The sequence below is a fragment of the Amblyomma americanum genome, chromosome 1 (assembly GCF_052857255.1).
Source record: "Amblyomma americanum isolate KBUSLIRL-KWMA chromosome 1, ASM5285725v1, whole genome shotgun sequence".
In the NCBI taxonomy this organism is placed as follows: domain Eukaryota; kingdom Metazoa; phylum Arthropoda; class Arachnida; order Ixodida; family Ixodidae; genus Amblyomma; species Amblyomma americanum.
The window spans coordinates 135,892,889-135,913,421 of NC_135497.1; the positions used below are offsets into that span (position 1 = coordinate 135,892,889).

General features: G+C 44.3%; 1 protein-coding gene across 5 annotated transcripts in view; it reads right to left on the reverse strand.

Moving 5' to 3' along the window:
• Positions 1-926: 926 nt before the first annotated feature.
• Nsun2 (tRNA (cytosine(34)-C(5))-methyltransferase Nsun2) overlaps positions 927-20,533 on the reverse strand; it is an 89,835-nt gene continuing 70,228 nt past the window's right edge. For 2 of the 5 annotated variants that reach the window (XM_077647000.1, XM_077646997.1), the window contains exons 17-21: positions 18,561-18,699; positions 10,914-10,953; positions 9,932-10,056; positions 8,106-8,173; positions 927-2,262 (exon numbers count right to left, since the gene is read on the reverse strand). In XM_077647000.1, the coding sequence (XP_077503126.1) occupies positions 2,239-2,262; positions 8,106-8,173; positions 9,932-10,056; positions 10,914-10,953; positions 18,561-18,699 (396 nt within the window). In that variant the 3' untranslated portion in view covers positions 927-2,238. Of the gene's footprint in view, positions 2,263-6,272; positions 6,436-7,935; positions 8,174-9,931; positions 10,057-10,913; positions 10,954-18,560; positions 18,700-20,533 lie in introns of those variants that run through there. The other 3 variants (XM_077646996.1, XM_077646995.1, XM_077646998.1) reach the window with 2 other exon arrangements.

The following is a 20,533-nucleotide window of genomic DNA, read 5'->3' on the forward strand; positions in this document are numbered from 1 at the left end:
AAAGGACCAGGAAGAAAATGCGGTAGTTTATTAACCCTGCAATGCCTGGTGTATCATGTACAATTCAGTCTGCAAAAATGCGAATAGTTCTTGTTTATGCTTGCAGATGTATATCTATTCTTGCACATATTATTTTAGAAACTGCCTTTTACAACATACTGATCGAAGCAAGGTCAAAGTGTTGGCTGCTCAAGATGCAGGAGGCCTGCAGGAAGAAAACTGGGCAAAACAATCGAAAGTTTTTATGGCGTGCACTGCTTCATTGGTAGATGGTGGAATATTTTAACTAGTAGTAGTTAGGAGTTAGTGGAGCAGTGACAACAAATCATAGTTTACTAGTTATTGTCACAAATTAAACATTTATTGTGAAAGCACTACTAGTCCCATTATGAGGAAAGCCGTGGTGTGTGTGTGTACTCACAGATGGTACAGAAAACCTCAGCGATGGGAAGAAAAATAGGGTGACATCATTAGGCAGCCATATGACTGGCATGATGCACACAGCAAGCCAAGCACCCCCACTTCAGACAATCCTACTTATGTCATTCGTTTATATATACTCACCACTGACCAACTTTAATGTGGTGCCAGTTTTCCCCACATTCGTACCGAAATTCTGTGCAACCATTTGCTGTACAGCATTCTGGGTGGTGCCATACGATTTTTCGCTGCATATAGCTTACGCTTGCTGGTAAATTTGGAGGCTAGCTTGAGAAGGGATTCGAACCGACGAGATAAGCACCTTCAGTTGTATGCCTTGCCAGACTTTCTTATCAAAATTTTTATCCACCGTTTGTCGTACAGCATTCCAGGTGGTGTCATTCATACGTGGTGTCAAGAAATACATGCAAACTCGGCCAACCTCATCGCCATGCAGCGAGAGGGTCCGAACGTTTGCGGTCTAGTGCACAACCAATACGCACACATAAACTAGTAGAAAAGAACTTTAATGCATGTACAATTTAAACATTACACGTAAACAATGCCACTCAGGGACAGTAATGCCCACACGTAAGCAAAGTGTGTGTGCCGAATTTTTAAAATAAATTACCGGTTTTTTAATCTTTCTCTACTGCAGGAAAACACTTTTTGATGATAGATGTTAGAAATTCGTAACTTTTACTGCGACAGCTGCCGAGGTCAAACACCCCCATTTATACGCCGTCATTGTCCTTTCGACACACCGGGCTATGTCATGCAAGACGTCATGACACCGCGCCATGCTGATTGGCCGGAATGCCAATCCGAACACAAGACAACACTCGTGACTCAAGTTCCCTCCTTCTACTCCTCCCTTCACTGCGTCTGTCATGCCGGGCACCTGCCTTAAATGAATAGGAAGCACACTGCCCTGCCCCATTAATCCATGCCCCATGACTGGTAACTGCAGAGTGAAATTTTCAACAAAAAAATCCCTCTGCCCACTGTTGCTAGACATTTTACTGCGTCTCAGTACAACGAACAACTGTGGCCGCACAACTCGGTTATAGTGAATGAGGAAGCGTGTCCCCTCCCCAGTCAAAATGTTGCCACTTCCCGTTAACGACCAGACAACCTCGCAGCACCTGTGATACAGGTAAAAATGCCCCCCCCCCCCCCCCTCCCCCCCCCCCACAAATATAAACTGCTGGCTGATAAGCGCACGCCGATAGCCTACAAGGTCAACAACTCCAAGCGTGCTTGCCAGCTGGGCAGCGCTTCTAAAGTGAAAAGAGAAGCGCTTTGGGCGCAAGACAGGGGCCACGTTAAAAGCGAAATTGCTGCGCACAGTCGAGGATCACACAACGGTAGCGATTTGAGAAATTAGAATATCAAACTGGTCCCGGTGTTGCCGTGTCATGCGTCACCTGCCCAGCCACCTCTCCTCCTTTTGTGCTGTTACCGCGTGCAGGCAGCGCACACAGAGCCGACAGTCCGACTCATTCTGTGCAGTGCGCTGCACTGGCTTCGTCGTTGCATGGGCCCGAAAACCACAGCTTACGCTGTTGAAAACCAGCACGATCTGACAAATATGGATTTGGGGTAACGCGTCGTTGATGGTACAGCTGGCGCAGACACCGCACAGCCATGGTCTTACAAACATTAGAAGACTTCCAGCTCTTTCCTTTTATCTTCAAGGGAGACTTTGCAAGTGTCATCGTGTTCTTGATGACAGGTGCGTGCTTACATCTGATGCAATGTGACGCAGATTCTTTGACGCTTGAAGAAGTTGCACTGTGTTGTGCTCTTCACCCATGGTTAGCATAGCACCCCATCCATCCACTGTAATGATTTTCCACATGATGAAGGGAGCATTTATTTATTAGCACCTACTTACGTGATACCAATGGACTAACAATGTTAGGTGAATCTTACAAACTATACCCTCTTGGCATTCAATTTTGTAATAACTCAGACAATGAAAATGTGGGAATATAAAATTCACCAGACATTTATGCAACATTGTTGAGTATACGATGGTGGAGAAATAACGGGCTTGTTATGATATACTACATATGAAAGAAGCCAACTCTTTCAAAACCAATAAACCATAGGAGAGTGTTTTTGTTATCAGATTGAGTAATATTAGTAGAGCAAACATTTTAAATGAGATATCTTTCGACCACATGAGGTTCTTTAAGTGTGTAATGCCCCTTGTATCACCTGTTATAATGTGAACTTTTTTCATTCCTGCTCCCAGAGCTACACCAATTGCTATCATAATTGCAGTCACTGTCTTTTGCAACACATTTATCAAAGGAAGGTTAGACAGCCAGCTGCCAGAGATGCACAGAAGACCTATTGATAAATTCATGCAAAAGCTAACCCTAATGCTATAACAGCCAAAAATTTCTTGGGTAATAATGCTGCATTGGCCGGCAATATACCAGCTTTCAAGCTTAGCTGTATTTATTGTATCTGCCTGCATATTTGCACGAAGTTTTATCCTTAAAAATTCAGAAATCAAAATGAGCTAAATTTAATGATGCTCTGAAGATCTTTTGTGCAATAAATGTCTTTTACATTTTTGCAATGAAGGGACCATTAGTGATGCCATTCTAGAAGTTCATTAAGTTTTGTCTGATGTTTCCAATGCCTGGTCACTACACGATTAACATGCACCAACACCACATAGCCCACAGGAGTTCTTATATCATGGTTTTTATGTGCTATATATATAAAAACAGATATAACAATACAGAAGGAAGATAGCTAAAAATGCTTCTTCTATTATTGAGCGAGCTTTGTGACGAGCCACTTAAAGAACCATAGACACTAATTTTACTTGCACATGTTCTTCTTTCAAATGATGCATTAGCCATTAAAATACATGGTTCCCCACGTGGTGTGCACCTACGACCACTAAATAAATTATAACTGAATTTCTTCTTGATGCTTTTTCTCAGTTTCGATTTCATCGACCGAACGATGGCTACGATGGATGTGTAGTTCGTGTTTAAGTCACGTGAACCACGAAAAAAACTAAAATAAAATCTCTGATACGTAGTTTTAATTCACTACAACACTTAAGCCAGCCTGCTTCAGAGCTGAAATGACACTAAACGACGTATAAGCAGTCACACTGCCATTTTTTTTCATGCCTCAAGTGACCTTAACACCAACTACATGTCATAGCCATCGTCTGTCCAATGAAAACGAAACAAAACAGCATCAAGCAGAAATTCAATTATGAATTATTTAGCAGTCATAGGCAAATGCCATGGGGTGATCTATGTGCACCAGCATTGAACACATCATTTGAAAGAAGAAAACACAAGCAAAAATTTGGTATTTACACATACTCCTTTAACTCCACTGCTTGACTGGTGCAAGCGTGCCACATTGTAACATATTGCCACAGCTATTTAAACGTAAATGCTGCTTTCAGCAGCAAGAGCAGAACTTAGCAGTTCAAAAACTGTCTACATCTAATACTGCTACACAGGAGTGACACTTTCCAAGCTCCCTTGGTACTGTAAAGTATATGTGAAAGTAACTTTACGAGCACCTGATCAAAGCTTCTCATAGCATTGCTTCCTAATTAGTTTCAGAAAGCTTGCGACATTTTTCCTCTTCGTGGATACCTGCCATGGTACACATACACTGCTCTTTCAAGCAGCCAATGTGCCGCCTTCGTGTGCAGTGCACAGAGCATGGACAGCCCTGGTCCCCTTGTTCACATCAGAGAGCATCGCAACACACACTGCCTTGTTCCAATGCTCCAAAAGAAGTCTTTCTATCTCAAAACAGTTTACAGCCCTTGTCAAGATGGGTATACATGCCTTAGCTCAAAGCGAACATCCACCCAGTGTCCACACAGCATACTGTTGTACAAACGGCTTGCTGGGTGGACACACTTGATCACTGCAGAGCACCTGCAGTGCTATAGTGTCCATTGGAACAGAAACAAGCCCCACTGTATGCATATTGGGCATAAGAAGACTGATGTCTCCAAGCAAGACACAGCAAACCCTGCAGCTAAAGCAGTTGGCAGCAGCAAGTTGTGAATGGGAAGCACATACCCCGATTATGTAGCCGTGCTGTTCCATTCATTGCCAAGGATTAACAACATGACTGCTATGGAAGGAAACTTTACAATCAACCACTACACTTCCAAACTTCTATGCCTGCAAACGGTTTCTGTATGACAAGGCTAGTAATGATGTTTTTATTTTCTTCTTTAAACACTGAAAAATACACGTATGAAGAGACGCACACAGCATGTGTGCCCCTTCACGTCTTCATCCAAGCCTTTTGCACTGTTTAACAAACAACCCACTAGCCCACATCTCTACCCTTTAAATGGTCTCTCTGTCTTCCACACTGTTTATTCTCTTGTATAAACAACAGCTGTATGAAGAATGTCCTCCTTCGAGACAAACAGAATCGGTGTTGTAGTATGTCACAACTGAAAACTTGAGCACGCGCGTTCTGCCCAATGGGGGCTGTTCCCCAGCCGGGTCCGAGAAATAAAGGCACGGCCATGCTCCCCATTAGACAAAATCAGGTGCCCTTCATAGGTTTCTTCAATCCAAGGCATGAAGCCGGAAGAACAAAATGGCTCCAAGACCCATTTTTTAACATTATAAAGAAACCTCGCCACTCAACAACGTTCACTGTGCATGTTTTGCTACCAGTGGTGTGCTGCATAGATTTTTCCACTAATACAGGGGTTCTCAAACAGGGTGGCACAGAACCCAAGGGTGCCTTGGAGTGTTCTATGGGCTCCTTGAGCACCAAAATTCATGCATGCATCAATCCTCTCATTTCTTTTACCAACTTTACTTTGGGAACAATCGAACTTGTAATTGCTTACAGGTACCGGACTGTTTCAGTATGCAGCCAATCATTACTAACTGAATTCGGGTGTTTTTGAAGGGGCCATGTGTCTGCATGCTCCTTTTTGCATGCATGTAGGCAGCAGAGGATGGAAGCCAAGACACTTGAGGTCCCCCCGCAATGCTTTTTGAAAGCCAGTGGGGTTCTGTTAAGCTTTTAGAAAGAGTGGGAACCCATTTTCTTTAGGGATATCAGGCTATGAAGCATGTACAAAGATTTCGGTGCACATTAAGAAACCCTAGGCGGTTAATATTATTTCAAACCCTCCAAAGTGATATGCATTGTGACACGCATCTAGCCCAAGGCCCATAATCAAATCCCTCAAGGGACTGATCCCTCGAAGCAGTCACCAATTTGCTGAAGCAGTGGAAGTAGATGCAAGATGGGCTCAGCAGCGAAGCAAAGTGCTATTGGACCAGATGGCAAGATCATAAGGCATTCATTGCTACCAAAATGCATTTAGTTCACATTCTTGCTGCATGGTCTCGGACATATCAAGCAACAGGCTGGGAGTATCGACAATCTCGGAAATGCGCTAGTTCTAGAATAGTCACTTGTGGCATCAAAGTGGCTTGGTCGTCGTCACAGTTGCATACCAGCTGTATACAAAAACAGCAACAAATAATTTGATTTTTCTTGCTAATGAGTAAAAATAGGTTTCAAGAAGTATTTCAACCGAACAATAATAGCTTTATTAGGACATATAATTTTGTTTTTAGTTGTGTTGTGCTTTAGTTAAAAATAAAATAGATGGCAGTTAAGCATTGCTAAACATGAACTATTGTGCAGAAGCGAGGTTTTTTGCAGGTGGACACTACACACCTCAAAGCATGACTGAGGTATCCACAGACCCAGGGAGCCAGTTATGCCCTTTTCCTTTCCTCAAAATCAACAGTCTAAACCTTTTGCTTGTTTTGAGAAAAGGAAAGGCGCATAACTTCCTCAATTTGTAGGTGGATGCCACCACCTACTCACAGCGCGACTGAGATGTCCACTGCTGGCGTTCTTCGTCGGTTTCTGGAGCGAATCTCACACGCTGCCGTTCTGTTTACTTGTTGGCGGTGCTGGCATTCTTCCTCGGTTTCACTTGGCCGCGCTTCACACAGACAGACACCGCTGAAACCCGGGGAGCGTGGCTAGAAGTGCTTTCGCACTAAAGACGCTCTAAGCAACTCCAGAGAGGTTCAGGTTTTCTCAATCCATGATGCAGATGGCATGACTACGCCATCGCCCCTTTCATAGCAAGTGAGCGCCACAGCCACTTCCACTACTTCAGCCAAATGGGAGCACTTTTTCCTTTGAAGAATCAATCCTCAAGGGATCAAATTTAGAATATAGGCCTGTGGCCAGGTTTTCTTCCCCATGACTATACCTACAGCAAGGCGATACAGAACACTGTAAACACTTCCCATCAGGTTACCCATCTGGTCAGCTGAGTGGTTTGCCACCACAGTGGGGTCAATGAGCGCAGAACAAGTCAATTAATCACAGCTTTTGCCCTAAACAAGATTCTATAGTACTATACATCTCCTTTCCTGTATGCTTACACAAACACAGATGCAACGTGTACAGTCCACAGCTCTACACCTCCCTTTACATGCATCTACAGAGAAACTCTATGCAACAGGGCTATTTCTTCCTCTTCCTGACCTCTTCAGACTTCAAAGGAATCGTCAACTGGATTGCCTGTCTGGCTGTGCACAAGGTCACTGGCTTCTGCAATGGGGTGGCATTTGACCCATAGACTTTCCCTTACATACAAGGTGAAGCGGTACCATGCAAATGAGCATGGCACAAATGATGCAGTCAACCATAACAAACTGCCGAGCCAGGTGTATGGCAGTGAAAGCTGGTGCAGCAGCACCTTACTGCTTTCCAGAGAATTATACAAACTTGCTCTATGAAGGCAAGCATCAAAATATGCCAGCAAGCTCAAAAGAGTGAGCACATGCTAACTGCAGAGCTTAGCGCTAATCATGCTCCATCAGGCTCTGCAGCATTGCATTTCAGCCGCTACTAACCCTATTGACTTTTTATGGTCAACAGTACACCTACAAGGACAAGAAAATAAATGGAACATGCTGGAGGGTTTTTGCTCCATTTGTGTGCCATCCAGCAAAAACTTTGGAGGTTCTATGTGCACATGCAAGGCAGCAACATCTGTACAGCCGCGTGTTAGTACTATGCCACATGTATTAATTTTTGTGTGGAAAGGTGTAAATGCAGTTTGGACAGAAGAGTATGCTTGATCTACTCTTGTCTGCCAGCAAAACACCTTAAACAAACATGGGTGAGCCAAGCTCGTCACCAATATTTTCCTGTAAACTGCTTTAGATGACGGCCAAAATGCCATGCTTACATTTCTACAAGCTAAGCTCACTCTGTCGACATGAGAAATGTCAACAGCAAGGAAAGCAAAAAAAAAATGCACAAGTTACTGGAAAGCTACTTCTGGCTGTTTTACTATTCCCTCACTAGCAAAACACCTTCAAAAACACTGTTGCGCACTGATAAGTAGCATTTCTTTATCTTGTAATACATGCAACATCTTCCCATATATGATGAAATTTAATGCACTTCTGAATGCTCTTGGAGAACTTTGAATGCTACTCTTCGAAATTGATAAATAAAAACATTTTAGTCATTTATAATCTCTCAACTGAAAAAAAAAAAAAAAGAGACACTAGTGGATTCCTAAATGTTGTCCATAAATGCCTCTAGCAGTCACCTCCCACTTTTATGTCATTCTCTGTCTGTTCTTGCATTGTTTCTTCCGCATACTCAACTGCTTCTTCAGGCTCCAGAGTTTCTATCTTGGGGGTGTCCTCTGGCTTCTTTCTTCTGTCACGTTTTTCTGAAAAAAGAAGAAAGTAAGCAACACTTGACCTGGTGCTATGTGCACAATGCACTCGCCTTACTACAGAGTGCCTCCAGTTTTCATGCTATCCAAACCGAGCAATGTAGAAAAATTTAGTAGTAATGAGTACATCTGGCCTTGTGTGCAAAGATGCACACTTCAAAATGCAATTGAGGCACGACTCAACTTGAACCACCATTACAATGGGATGGATATAATAATGGATTGCAAACTTGTGCTGCAAGATTTCAGGTACATATGAACCAGCTTTTATACACATATGGACGCATGCACAATGTTACTGCTGGTACATGTGTATGTCTGTGTGTATGCATGCATGCAGTAGACTCCCTTTAAGATGAACTTGAAAGCGCCATGAGAATTTGTTTGTCTTATCAGAAGTTCCCCCACAAAAGTCTATGCAGGCATGCAAAGTGCTTCTAAATAGCTATTACATGAGAGCAGTGAATAAAATTACACACCATTAAGAAGATAATTGCAAATAAAGCATATATTGCTCTATGCATGATGCTGCGCACTGAGCAGTGAGGGCATGAAATATGCTCACGTTATCCCACTTTAAAAACAGTATTGCTTTCTATTTTTTCTTCCCCCATTTCTTTTCCTCCCTTCTGCAGCAACCTCTGTCTGAATTTTTTTTTTTGCCTTCCCTCTGGCTCCAATAGCTCTGAAGGTGCCCAGCTGGCTAGTCTCAGAAACTGATTTTTATTTTTATTTTTTACTTCGTCTCTTATCTCACTCCTTACACAGCATGGCTGCTACCAACTCCGCAAGCGTGTGTATCATGTGTCTTTCCGTTCGCCACAGGCGGCGTGCAGATGGCGCCAATGCCTAGCCATGTCAGATCTCTGTGCTATGGAAGTGCGTTGCAAAGCAGCGTCAGCGAAAAATTTTTCAAGTCCCGAATCAGCAACGAGGTGCACCCTGTGCCTGTGTGCCTTTTTTGTTCGCCATGAGCAACACGTAAGACGCAAACATATGGCCATGTACGATCTCTGCACCGCGCAAAGGCAGGCTTGATGTTGCCCGGCATACCACAGACCCACAAAAATGCTTCCACACAAAAAAAGCTTTCCTGCACCTTCAGGCAAATGTGCAGGGAAGCTTTCTTGCGGGGAAGTGTTTTTTTTTTTCCTTTTTTGCTTGTCTTGAAAGTGCTGCACAGACACTCGGCGAGCATTGTTGACAACATCGCCACAGACAGCAATCGCTGCAAAAGTTTGCCTTAATCGTAATTTTTTAAATGCGTTAGCATCTGAACACTCATTATTGAAAAAAGTGTCCGACATTGGTGTTGGCATGTGAAGCCTCAGTCGGCAGGAGGAAAAGTGGAGAGAGAACAGAAAGAGTGTGGGAAGCAATGGGTGGCGCGAGGGACACCACCGCACCAATCACAGTTGAGGAGTGGGGAAAGAGGAGGAGTGGGGGAACGGCATGTCACACTGATTGATGGACTGGAACACACCATTTGCTTGCAGTCTGAATTCATAAGCGGCAGTGACTGCTCCATCCGGTGAGAATGCATATTCTGCCGCATGAATTGCATTGATCGCTCGTGAATTTTTTTTTGCACTGAGTCTGTGGGGAACCAACTGAATCATATCACGCTGTTTACCTAGCCTAAGGATAAGTCTTAACCGGAGCCTAATATGTGTGTGTACACACAGACACACATTTTGTGTGTGCACTTGTGGTTGCATGCATGTGTGCAGTATGCAAGGTAGGGCAACTCACCATACTCAGACACATCATAACCACAGACGCGAAGATAATGCACTCTTTCTTGTTTAGCCACATAGCATCGCAGTGTTGCCTTCCCTCTTCTTCCTGCAAGGACTAGCTGAAATTCATCTGGAGTCCTGCAACAAGGTTCAAACATTCAAATTGCAGCTCACCATGAATTTCATGCTCCATCATGCACTCCAGAATACACAGAGCAGTTCACATAACAGCTGTTTCACACAAAGAGAAAAAGCTGAGACTAATACACAACTAGCAGTTTATTTCCACCTATGCCATGCATGCAAACTGCCCATACCAGCACAATTGAAGATATATATATATATATATATATATATATATATATATATATATATATATATATATATATATATATATATATATATATATATATATATATATATATATATATATATATATATATATATATATATATATTCTTTAATTGTGCTGATGTGTGGACTCAAAAGTCATAACTGTCATTTTCACTCAAAAGCGAGGGTACTTGTATATACTTGTAGTGTGTGTGTGTGTGTGTGTGTGTGTGTGTGTGTGTGTGTGTGTGTGTGTGTGTGTGTGTGTGTGTGTGTGTGTGTGTGTGTGTGTGTGTGTGTGTGTGTGTGTGTGTGTGTGTGCGTGCGTGCGCGTGTGTGTGTGCGTGTGTGTGTGCGTGCATGCATATGTGTGTGTGTGTAAAACCTGGTCACAAGAGACTACATTAAGTCTCTTGAAAATGTATTAGTAGTGTTAGTGTATCAACAGTGCCCACCTGTGACTAAATAAAAGACACCCAAGACCAGCAAAGAATACTGCTAAGCAAAAGTACAGCTGTTTTGGTTAAGATTATAATGAGTGGTCATAGTAACACAAATAAACTTCACATCAGAAAATTAGTGAATGCTACTCCATGAACACATCAGTTCAAATGCAACAAAATTTAAAGAAAGGTCGAAAACAAACACAAAAAGGCACATACCCAGGGAAGGAGGTGTAGACAAGTAGCACACATCCTTTTTCTATGAATGTAACAAAAAAGAAGCCTTTTAGAGAGCAGCAAAGATTTGAAAGCACTTATTGTACACCAAATGCATAAAGCATGTTTTAATCTAACCTTAACCAAAAGTGGCCATGAAACTTGTTGAGTGACTAAGACAAAGCTTCATACCTGCGCTTTTGTAACAGGATAGCAAAACTCTGCACCACAACCTATGGGTTTGGGTTTATGGGGGTTTAACGTCCCAAAGCGACTCAGGCTATGAGAGACGCCGTAGTGAAGGGCTCCGAAAATTTCGACCACCTGAGGTTCTTTAACGTGCACCGACATCGCACAGCACACGGGCCTCTAGAATTTCGCCTCCATCGAAATTCGACTGCCGCGGCCGGGATCGAACCCGCGTCTTTCGGGCCAGCAGCCGAGCGCCATAACCACTCAGCCACCGCGGCGGCAAGCACCACAACCTATGTCTGAGTCATATACACATGCATGTAAATTGTGCCACACCATCAATGTTATGAGTAAAGTGAGACACGAAGTGCTAAAAGGCGGATCAATTTTATCAGTGACGGTTTTAGATACATAGATCTTTTATACGATGATGATAACGCATTTTTATGGCACAAGGGCAGCTTAAGCCGAAGAGCACCATGGCACAACGTATTTTCATCAGCACAAGGTGGGGTCAAAGACACATTTCCCAAGCATTTTACCCAGATAAGCTGAGCACCAACCCAAGGAAAAGCTTGCACCCACTGTATCACCAGTGGGCACTCGGCATCACTGGGATTGATCTGAGATCTTTTATACTTCCATGTCCAACATCAGTGGCTTTTTTTTTGTTATAGATGTCACCACTACAACTGGTTGCTCATAGATTCATCCCCCTCTTCTGCAGTGACACAAAAGTCATAGTCATATATTGATGACGTGGTGAATCATTTACTAATAGCGTAATAAGTCATGCAGTACTACTCAAATCGGAACAGAAATCTTCCAGATCCAGTAAAAAGCACTGTGTTTGCACTTTTTGCACCGTTTACATCCTGCGACAGCTCAAGCAACACATAGCCAGTTCTGAATTTGGTTTTCAGCTTTAAACCAACACCGCTAAGCCTAATTACAAAAGTGAACGCCAATGAAGCACTTGTCTCAAGTGGTCCTGCCAATTTTTGTCACATTCATCTTAAATTTTCAGGCCTTCCGTACAACGGGCACAGCGCAGTCCCTGCTGTGGCATGTTTGCTTTTGTGTCTAGGGTTTGTCCTATCACACGCGCTTAATGGTGATAAGCTGGTGGCAGTACAGACATACACCAGCAGCAAACATGCATATACATTTCATATGTGAACCTTGGCCCATACTCTCAGAGAAGAAGGTGTGCAAACAATACACAAGCCTTCTACCACCACTGGACACCTCCTCACCCCCCATGAAAAGGCACAAGGCGTTCTGTACAAAATCCCCGCTCTGAGTGCCTGGCATGGTACATTGGGGAAACGATGAATTTTGAAGCAGCACAAAGCGGATGCAAGACGAATGAACAATGAGCAAAGCGCAGTGGCCGAGCAGTGCGAGGCATATGACCACGGGATGGACTTTGGTGGAACTTGATTGTGCTGAAGACCGAGCCAAACCCACACAGAAGGCTGCTGCTTGAGCGATGACACATTCATCAGATGTGGAGAAACGTTAATCACTCCCTCGAAACCCTTCCCAAGTTAAGTGACCCGGCAGTCAACTAAATGTGGGCTTAGAAAGCCAAGCTGCAACTCATTCCCAATTACACCTTGATGAAGAAACTGCGTATGCTTCTAAATGTTGTTTGCCTGTAACAACTTCGTTGGCGTTCATTTCTCATATAAATTTGCATTCCCAACCTTTGTCGAATGTTTTCTTTTGCGTCCATAGGCAGCTGCCATCTGTTACCTGTGTACATGATGTGCACTGGGATTTGGAATGGTGTGAAGCATCATAGTGTGCACAAACTATTGATCCTTTCCTCCAACTGCTTGGCAATAAAAAGACGAAGGAATTTTTTTTTCTTGAGTTTAATTTTTTGACATTTTTGCAGTTCCTAGCAAGTCTAAAAAAACAGTTGGTGACCGTAGTTCAATCTGTCAAATATTGCAGGCAATGGCAGTTGGATATAGATGCACAGTACACTTATTCCTTTACATGACACTTTACAAGAGATACTTCCACTGTCTACCGCAGACAATATTTCAAAATACAGTCGAACCCACTTATATAGATACCGTTTTAACAATACATCAGTTACAACAATGAAAAGCTGCTGCACCGTCCACTTTTGTATATTTTCTATGGTAAAATAACCCGCTTACTAGAATGCCCCATGCCGCATTATCGGTTATAACAATGAAGTTTGGTTTCTGAGCGCTCGTGCCAAAAGGCAGTGGAATGCGAAATCCTTGAAAAGAAAAAAATAGAAAGAAATTCCAGCCGTTGCACCCTCCCCGCCGGCCGCTCATGTTTTCCCGCCTTCTCTGCGTCGCCAGCCTGGATGGATGGATGGAAGGTAGGAGCGTCCCCTTTGAAACGGGGTGATGGCAGTTGCCACCATGCTCAGCCTTTTTTCCCTTTATTTTTGTTTAACTGTGTTGTAAGTTATCAAAATTCGCCATTTTCTTTAAATACGTCTTCCTACACTTTTAACCTTATGTCACCTCTCTGCTTTTGAGCCACCCATCTTCCAATCGCTTTTTGGTAATTTCCACCGCAGATTTATTTACATTACTAGTGTTATCTCTAAACCCTAGGGCCTCAGGAAGAGTGACTGTGCCTGCATCTACAACGGGATGGATACCACCACATTTTAGAATGAGGAATGAGGTGTTCTATTGTTTCTACAGATTTACCACACACAGCACATGTGTCATCTTCTTCGTTAAATTTCTTTTTGTAGCTGCGCATTCTAAGACACCCTGACCTAGCTTTAAAGAGTAGGGCACTGCCTCTTGAGTTATCATAAAATGCTTCCTTCCTGATCTGCCGTTTCCAGTATCGATATAGTTCTACACTATGCTTCTTTTCCATTGAATTTATCCAGTTTTCAACTTCCGCGTTCTTAACCTGTCCTTTAATGCTCTGTCGTTCTCCGGCCTCGCATCTGGCATACTTACTGGTTAGCTTCCTAGTTCTTATCCGCCATTGTGAGTCAACACTCTTTCTGTACAGGTATTTAAATACCTTAGCTGCCCACCTGTTATCGTCCAATTTCCTCAGGCGTTCTTCGCATAGTATTTTACTCTGAGCTTCCCGTGCTTCGAACGTTGCCCAGCCCGTGTCCCCCTGTACTACCTCGTTTGTGGTTTTCTCGTGGGCACATAGTGCTAATCTTCGAACAGCTCTCTGATTTACTTCTAATCCCGACTGAATTTCTGCCCTTAAGCACAGAACCGCATTCCCAAAAGTAAGCCCCGGCACCAGTATTCCATTCCAAATACCTCTCAATACTTCATACATGCTGTACCTCCCCAATGCCCTATGTTTCATTATTCCAGCATCTCTTCGCCCTTTTGCTATGAGAGACTGCTCGTGCTTTTCCGAGTACATCTGCCCTATGTTTACCCATACCCCGAGATATTTGTATTCGGCCGTTCGGGGTATTTCATGGCCTTGTATTGTAAGCACCTGATCAGTTGTATCATTGAAAATCATCACACCGGACTTAGCTGTGCTAAAACTCAAACCTAGACTCTCCTTCATCTCCACAGCAATTAACCAGAGTTTGCAAATCTTCCTGGCTATCTGCTAACAGTACAATATCGTCCGCATACATTAAACACGGCAGTCGTTGCTCAACAACCTTTCCGCCTAACCTGTACGACAGATCATAACCTAGATTGCTTCCTTGTAGCCTTCCTTCCATACTTATCATATAAAGCATGAACAGCAGCGGAGATAGAGGACAACCTTGCCTTAATCCTTTGCATATTTCGACAGTTGTCTTAATCTTAATTCCTTTACATGTTATTTCAACTTTATTTTCTTGATATATTTCCTGTAGAAAATCAATTACCTCATGACCGATACCTTCTTCTTTTAATATGTTCCACAGGAGTGCCCTGTTCAAGTTGTCATATGCACCGGTTATGTTCAGGAAGGCTAAATACAGAGGTCTGTTTTCCGCCTTAGCTATTTCTGTGCACTGGGTAAGCACGAACAGGCTATCATCTAAGCGCCTACCACTTCTGAACCCATTCTGAAGTTCTCTGAGTTTTCTGTTACTTTCTAGCCATGATTGCATTTTTAATTTTAGCGCCTGCATCGCCAGCATGTATATAACTGATGTTATCATAATCGGTTGGAAGGATTTTATGTTCGTCTTATCACCTTTTCCTTTATAAATCAAATTCATTTTACTGTTTCCAGCTGTGTGGAATTCGTTTATTTGTTATGACTGCCTCCAATGCTTTTATCAACGTTTCCTTGCCTCTTCAGCCAAGTTCATTAATTAATGTGATTGGAATTTCATCTATCCCTGCAGACGTGCATTTTGAAATATTTGCTTCTGCCTTTTTCCAGTTAAGATTGTTCAGTTCCAAGCTGTTTTCTATTGTGCTCTCCTGCGTTGCTCCCTCATTTGGGGCGATTACCCTATCATCTTTCCTAAGTGACTCAGCTATAACTGACGCAATGTAGTTCACAACGTCACATCCCTCTAAACATTTTCCCTCGGCATCGTGAATCTGTTCCTGCTTTCTGTGATTTGCTTTACCCAGCCAGCTTATATGGTTCCACAATTTTCTTTACCCCTCTTTAGTTGCATCGTGAACATCAGCCAGCCAGCGATCAGAGGACTGCTTTATTTTAGCCTGGACGAGGACCTGCACTTGTTTCTTTTGTCGATAAGATTCCCATTTTTGGCCTATTTTCTTTTCAGATAACTGCGCCCTCTTTGCTTCTCTGTGTTCCCGTGATGTCAACCATTGTTGTTCAATGGCCTCTCTAATTTCCTTATTCCACCAACTTCGTGGCTTCCTCGTACCTCTCCAGTGGCTTACTCCTTTTACTTTTTATTTTATACTAATGAGCAGTTCTAACCGATTATAACCCCACTTTTCGATGGAATGTTTCTCTATTGCTTCCTCTATGGCGGCCGCTATTTTCGCTATTTGTTTGTCATTTTCGTACTCTTTTTGACTTCTCTGCATTTCTCGTTTGAGCAGGGCTTCCAACTGTAGACTAATACGCTTATGATCACTGCCGAGGCTGTACTTCCCCTTTTCATCTATTTCGAGCTTGCTATACATCCCCTGAGACATTAAGCAGTAGCCGCACCTCTCTCCCGCCGCCCTTCCACCCCTCCGAACACAAACGGGCTGCGCCCATAGCTCTACGCCGTGCCACCCTCCAAAACACGAATGGACCTCGCCAACACGACGACAGCATTGATCTGCTCACTCTCCCCTCATTCTATGCACTTCTGCTAAGGGATTTGGTTGTTTGTGTTAGTTGATTGCGTCGAAGTCGTTCCTGGCCACGTGGCTTCTCAGTCTTGTTTGAATCGCCGCCGAAACGGAAGATGGCTGATCCACCCGCTGATTATCGGACGATGTTGGCAGTGAAAAAGCAAGCGCACGGCTATCGATTTGGAGTTGAAGTGCAGTATCATGAAGGACTACAAAGACAGTAAGAAAGTGTCTGACTTGGTTAAGAAGTACGCACTATCGCAACCAACGGTGCCCACGATCATCCGCTCCGCTGAGAACTTCGACAAAGAAAAGCGCTCGCTTTACAGTGGGCACAAACGCATTCGACAAGGTGCCTATAAGAAGGTGGAAGAGGTCCTATACGAGTGGTTTCTTGGTGCTAGTGCCCAAAACTTGCCTATCATCGGGCCGTTTCTGGCCACAAAGGTGAAGCAGTTTGCCCTGCTGATTAACTATGTGGACATCCAGCCAGGTGGCGGCTGGATACAGCGCTTCAAAAAGAGGCACAGCAATGCGTACAAAGCCGTCAGTGGTGAGGAAGCTTCGCTTGATGTAGAGGCAAAGGAGAAGAGGCTGCAGGAAACGCTGCCCCGCATCCGCGACAACTACGTTGACACCGACATATACAATGGCGACGAAACGGGGCTGTTTTTCCAAATGTTGCCCTCCAAGACGCATGCACTGAAAGGACACATGTGTAAGGGCGGCAAAAACAGCAAGCTGCACCTCACTGTGTTTTTGTGCGCCAACATGGACGGGAGCGACAAGTGCCCCGCATTTGTCACTGGGAAGTAAAAAAATCCCCACTGCTTCTGTGGTGCCGCCAGGATACCAGTACGCTACCATAACAATCGCAAGGCATGGATGACGCGAGAACATTTTCGCGAGTGGCTGTTGGAGTTTGATCAGCACATTGAGCGATTGAAGAGGAAGGTTGCGCTCGTCCTGTAGTGCCCACCACTCCATGCCCAAGCTCTCAAGCATGGAAGTTTTTTTCCTGCCTCTGAACACAGCGGCAGGCTTGCAGCCCATGGACATCGGCGTGATCGCCAATTTTAAGGTGATTTATCGCCGCCGCATCCCGAGCAAGTTAGTCTTGGTGATGGACATGGCCGCGCGGACAAGAAGCATGGAGCAACCATACTTGAAAATCAATCTGCTGATGACTGTGCAGTTTATATTCGGTGTGTGGTCCTAAGTCGGCGCTTCTACGGTGAGGAACTGCCTTAGGAAAGCATGCTTTGTCCGAAGAAGGAGTGACTAGACGAAACCTGCGAAGTTCCACCGATGAAGTGATGCCAGAACTTCGGTACACAGTCGATGAGGATGCTTCACGACTCGAAGAATTTCTCCACGTGGACGACGCATTAGTAACATCAGAACTTCTCACTGATGAGGCAATTGTTGCAAACGAGCTTGAATCGGACAGTGACGACGACATTGACGGCGAAGATGGCAGCGATGACGCAGTAGGGCAGGCTGCCTCAACGTTGTCCGCGCAGGAAGCCCTGCAGTTGATTCAGTCTCTCCTGGGCTTCGTTTTCGCGAGGGACCTTCCGCTGCACTACGCAGAGTACCTGGATGCCATGGAGAAGGATGTCGGCAAGCTTCGCGTGAGGCAAGCAAGGCTGATGGACATGAGGTTTTCTCGTGCAAGCCAGTGAGAAGTACGTGGCGAGATGCTTGTGGGGATTTCACCCCAGTGTTTCTTCGGGATTTCTCAAGCTGAGAAGCAGCCACGGTAACCTTCTTGTATTTTTTACAAGGCCCCGTTCGGGGCCACCAAAATGATGCCTCGGCCGAGCTCGCATGTGACTTGCCGTCCGTGACCCCTCTTTGCAGTTCTTATGCTTTTTTCGTGCAACCCATTTATAGCAATAATCGATTATAACAATCAATTTTCGCGGCACTTGAATACTGTTATAAGTGGACTTGACTGTACATGGGATTCAGTAAAATCAGGTTTGTGCACATGCAGACACACGTGTGGAACACAAGCCATATGAGGTTAAGCACCATTCTGGCTATAACAATCATTGTATTAGTCTGAGGTATCATGATACTGTTCAATTATCAATGTCAGCAGCCACACACGCTAAGCGACAGAAACACTACAAACGTACTACAAACAGCTGCTTATGTAGCTATTAGGATTTCGTAGTATGCTACACACCAAGGTCCTTCAGCTGCTCTTGAAGTTCAGGTGAAAACTGTGTCTCCAGTGGGTATTCCTCTGTAAGCAGAACATAGAGATCTTGCCTGCACATAGCCAGTTTTCTCTTCTTCAAGTAAGGCAGCACTGTAGGAAGACCCTGCAAGAATTTTTGAACAGCTGAGTCTTACAACAAAGTAATAAAGCTGCGCATAAAGAAAATGAATGTCAGAGAGACATATAAAAAGCCTACAATTTTCCCACAAATACAGACAAACCCTGATATAACAAACATAGATATTACGAATTACTGGCTATATCAAACTCTTCCTAAATATTTTGAACAAACATATGCAGTTCTTACTTTATATATCGAACACGGTTGGCCATGAAACAGATATACTGAACACCTCAGTGCCAAGTGGTGCCCCGTCAGATGGCAGGAGGCAAGCTTCACCACACTAAACAAGTGACTGGTGGTGTTGTGGCAAACATTCGCTCCAAGGGTTGAATTTTTATCATGTTATCTCGCGCTCTCCAACAGTGCCATGGAAGATACAGTGGTGTGGAGGGTTGGCAGCCCGGCGGTCAACCCGTGTTCGCACCTCTCGTACCCACTGACAGCGCCCCAGAAGCATCGGCATGAACGGTTGAAGCCTTGCCATAGAGTTACTACACTGGGTCTGGAGGAAGAGATACACATTCAGCCCATGCATTCAAGTGGGCAACGAAAGAGTGTGGCCATTATCTAACTTCTGTGTCACATGACTAAGCATCTGGGTCTTAAAAAAAAATACTTTCCTGCTATATGGCTTTTAAACAACTGAAGCATTGCGTTTGCAAAATTTCGGATGGTTTGCAGCACCTATTGCTGAAACATAATCCAACTCCAACCAACAGTACTATGGTTACTACACACAGCCAGAATCACACCAGAATTGAATGCAAATGGTGGAGTGCATGGCTTTCGACACGGTGCAACCTAGCAAGGAATCATGGGCATGAGTGGTCAAATTGATAATGGTCCAAATGTTTCTTTTTTGACTGCTGCCCGATAAACAGTGCTCCAGCTTAATGTGATCTCAGGTCGTTTGTTGGTTTAAAATGTGTCCACGACTGGCATACATGACAGATGAGCCGCTTACAGTGCGGATGAGTTTTGAGGGCTGGTGGACTATTTCTTGCCTGTGCTGTGGTATTAAAATCTCAGTCAACACCCCCCCCCCATGCTCAAATATAAATACAGTCGCCGACCTATTTTTCAGACTTGAAGGGACCCGAAAAATGGTCCGAATAATCGAACAGTCCAAAAGATCCGTGAAGTACAAAAAAAAATCACTTTATTGAGATGAAATCGGCTTAAAAAAGTCACAGATTTTAACTTGCGGAAAATTTCTCTTGCTGGCCATGATTTGCGCCTGTATCTGCACCAAAATTGTGCTTTCACTGTACACGCTGGCCAGCAAGGTCATGGCGTTTAGTTTAATTCTTTGGCGGACCCGGCAGCACCGGCGGGGCCATGTTGTCCACAACCCGAGTGTGCACCGCACCGCTCGTCAAACACACGCGAAGGCAAGGCACTTTTCATTCAACGCGGTGGAACCGCCAGACCCAATCACAAAACGGCGAACGGATGTAACTTCGTGAAGACGGAGCGCCACTCGGTCGACGCAGTCGGAGAAATCAAAGTGACGAAACGGCGAATGGCGAACGTATGAGACCCGCCACGGTGGCTCAGTGGTAAAGGCGCTCGGCTACTGATCCGGAGTTCCTGGGTTCAAAACCGACCGCAACGGCCGCGTTTCGATGAAGGCGAAACGCAAAGGCACCCGTGGGCTGTGGCCTTTATCCCTTCCCTTAATGCGCGGCTCAGGTGTCCACCGAGATGCGAGACAGATATTGCACCATCTCCTTTCCCCAACAACCAATTTTCAATTTTCAATGCATGAGACAAGCGATAACCGCCCACGACAACATTGGCGACAAAAGCAAGT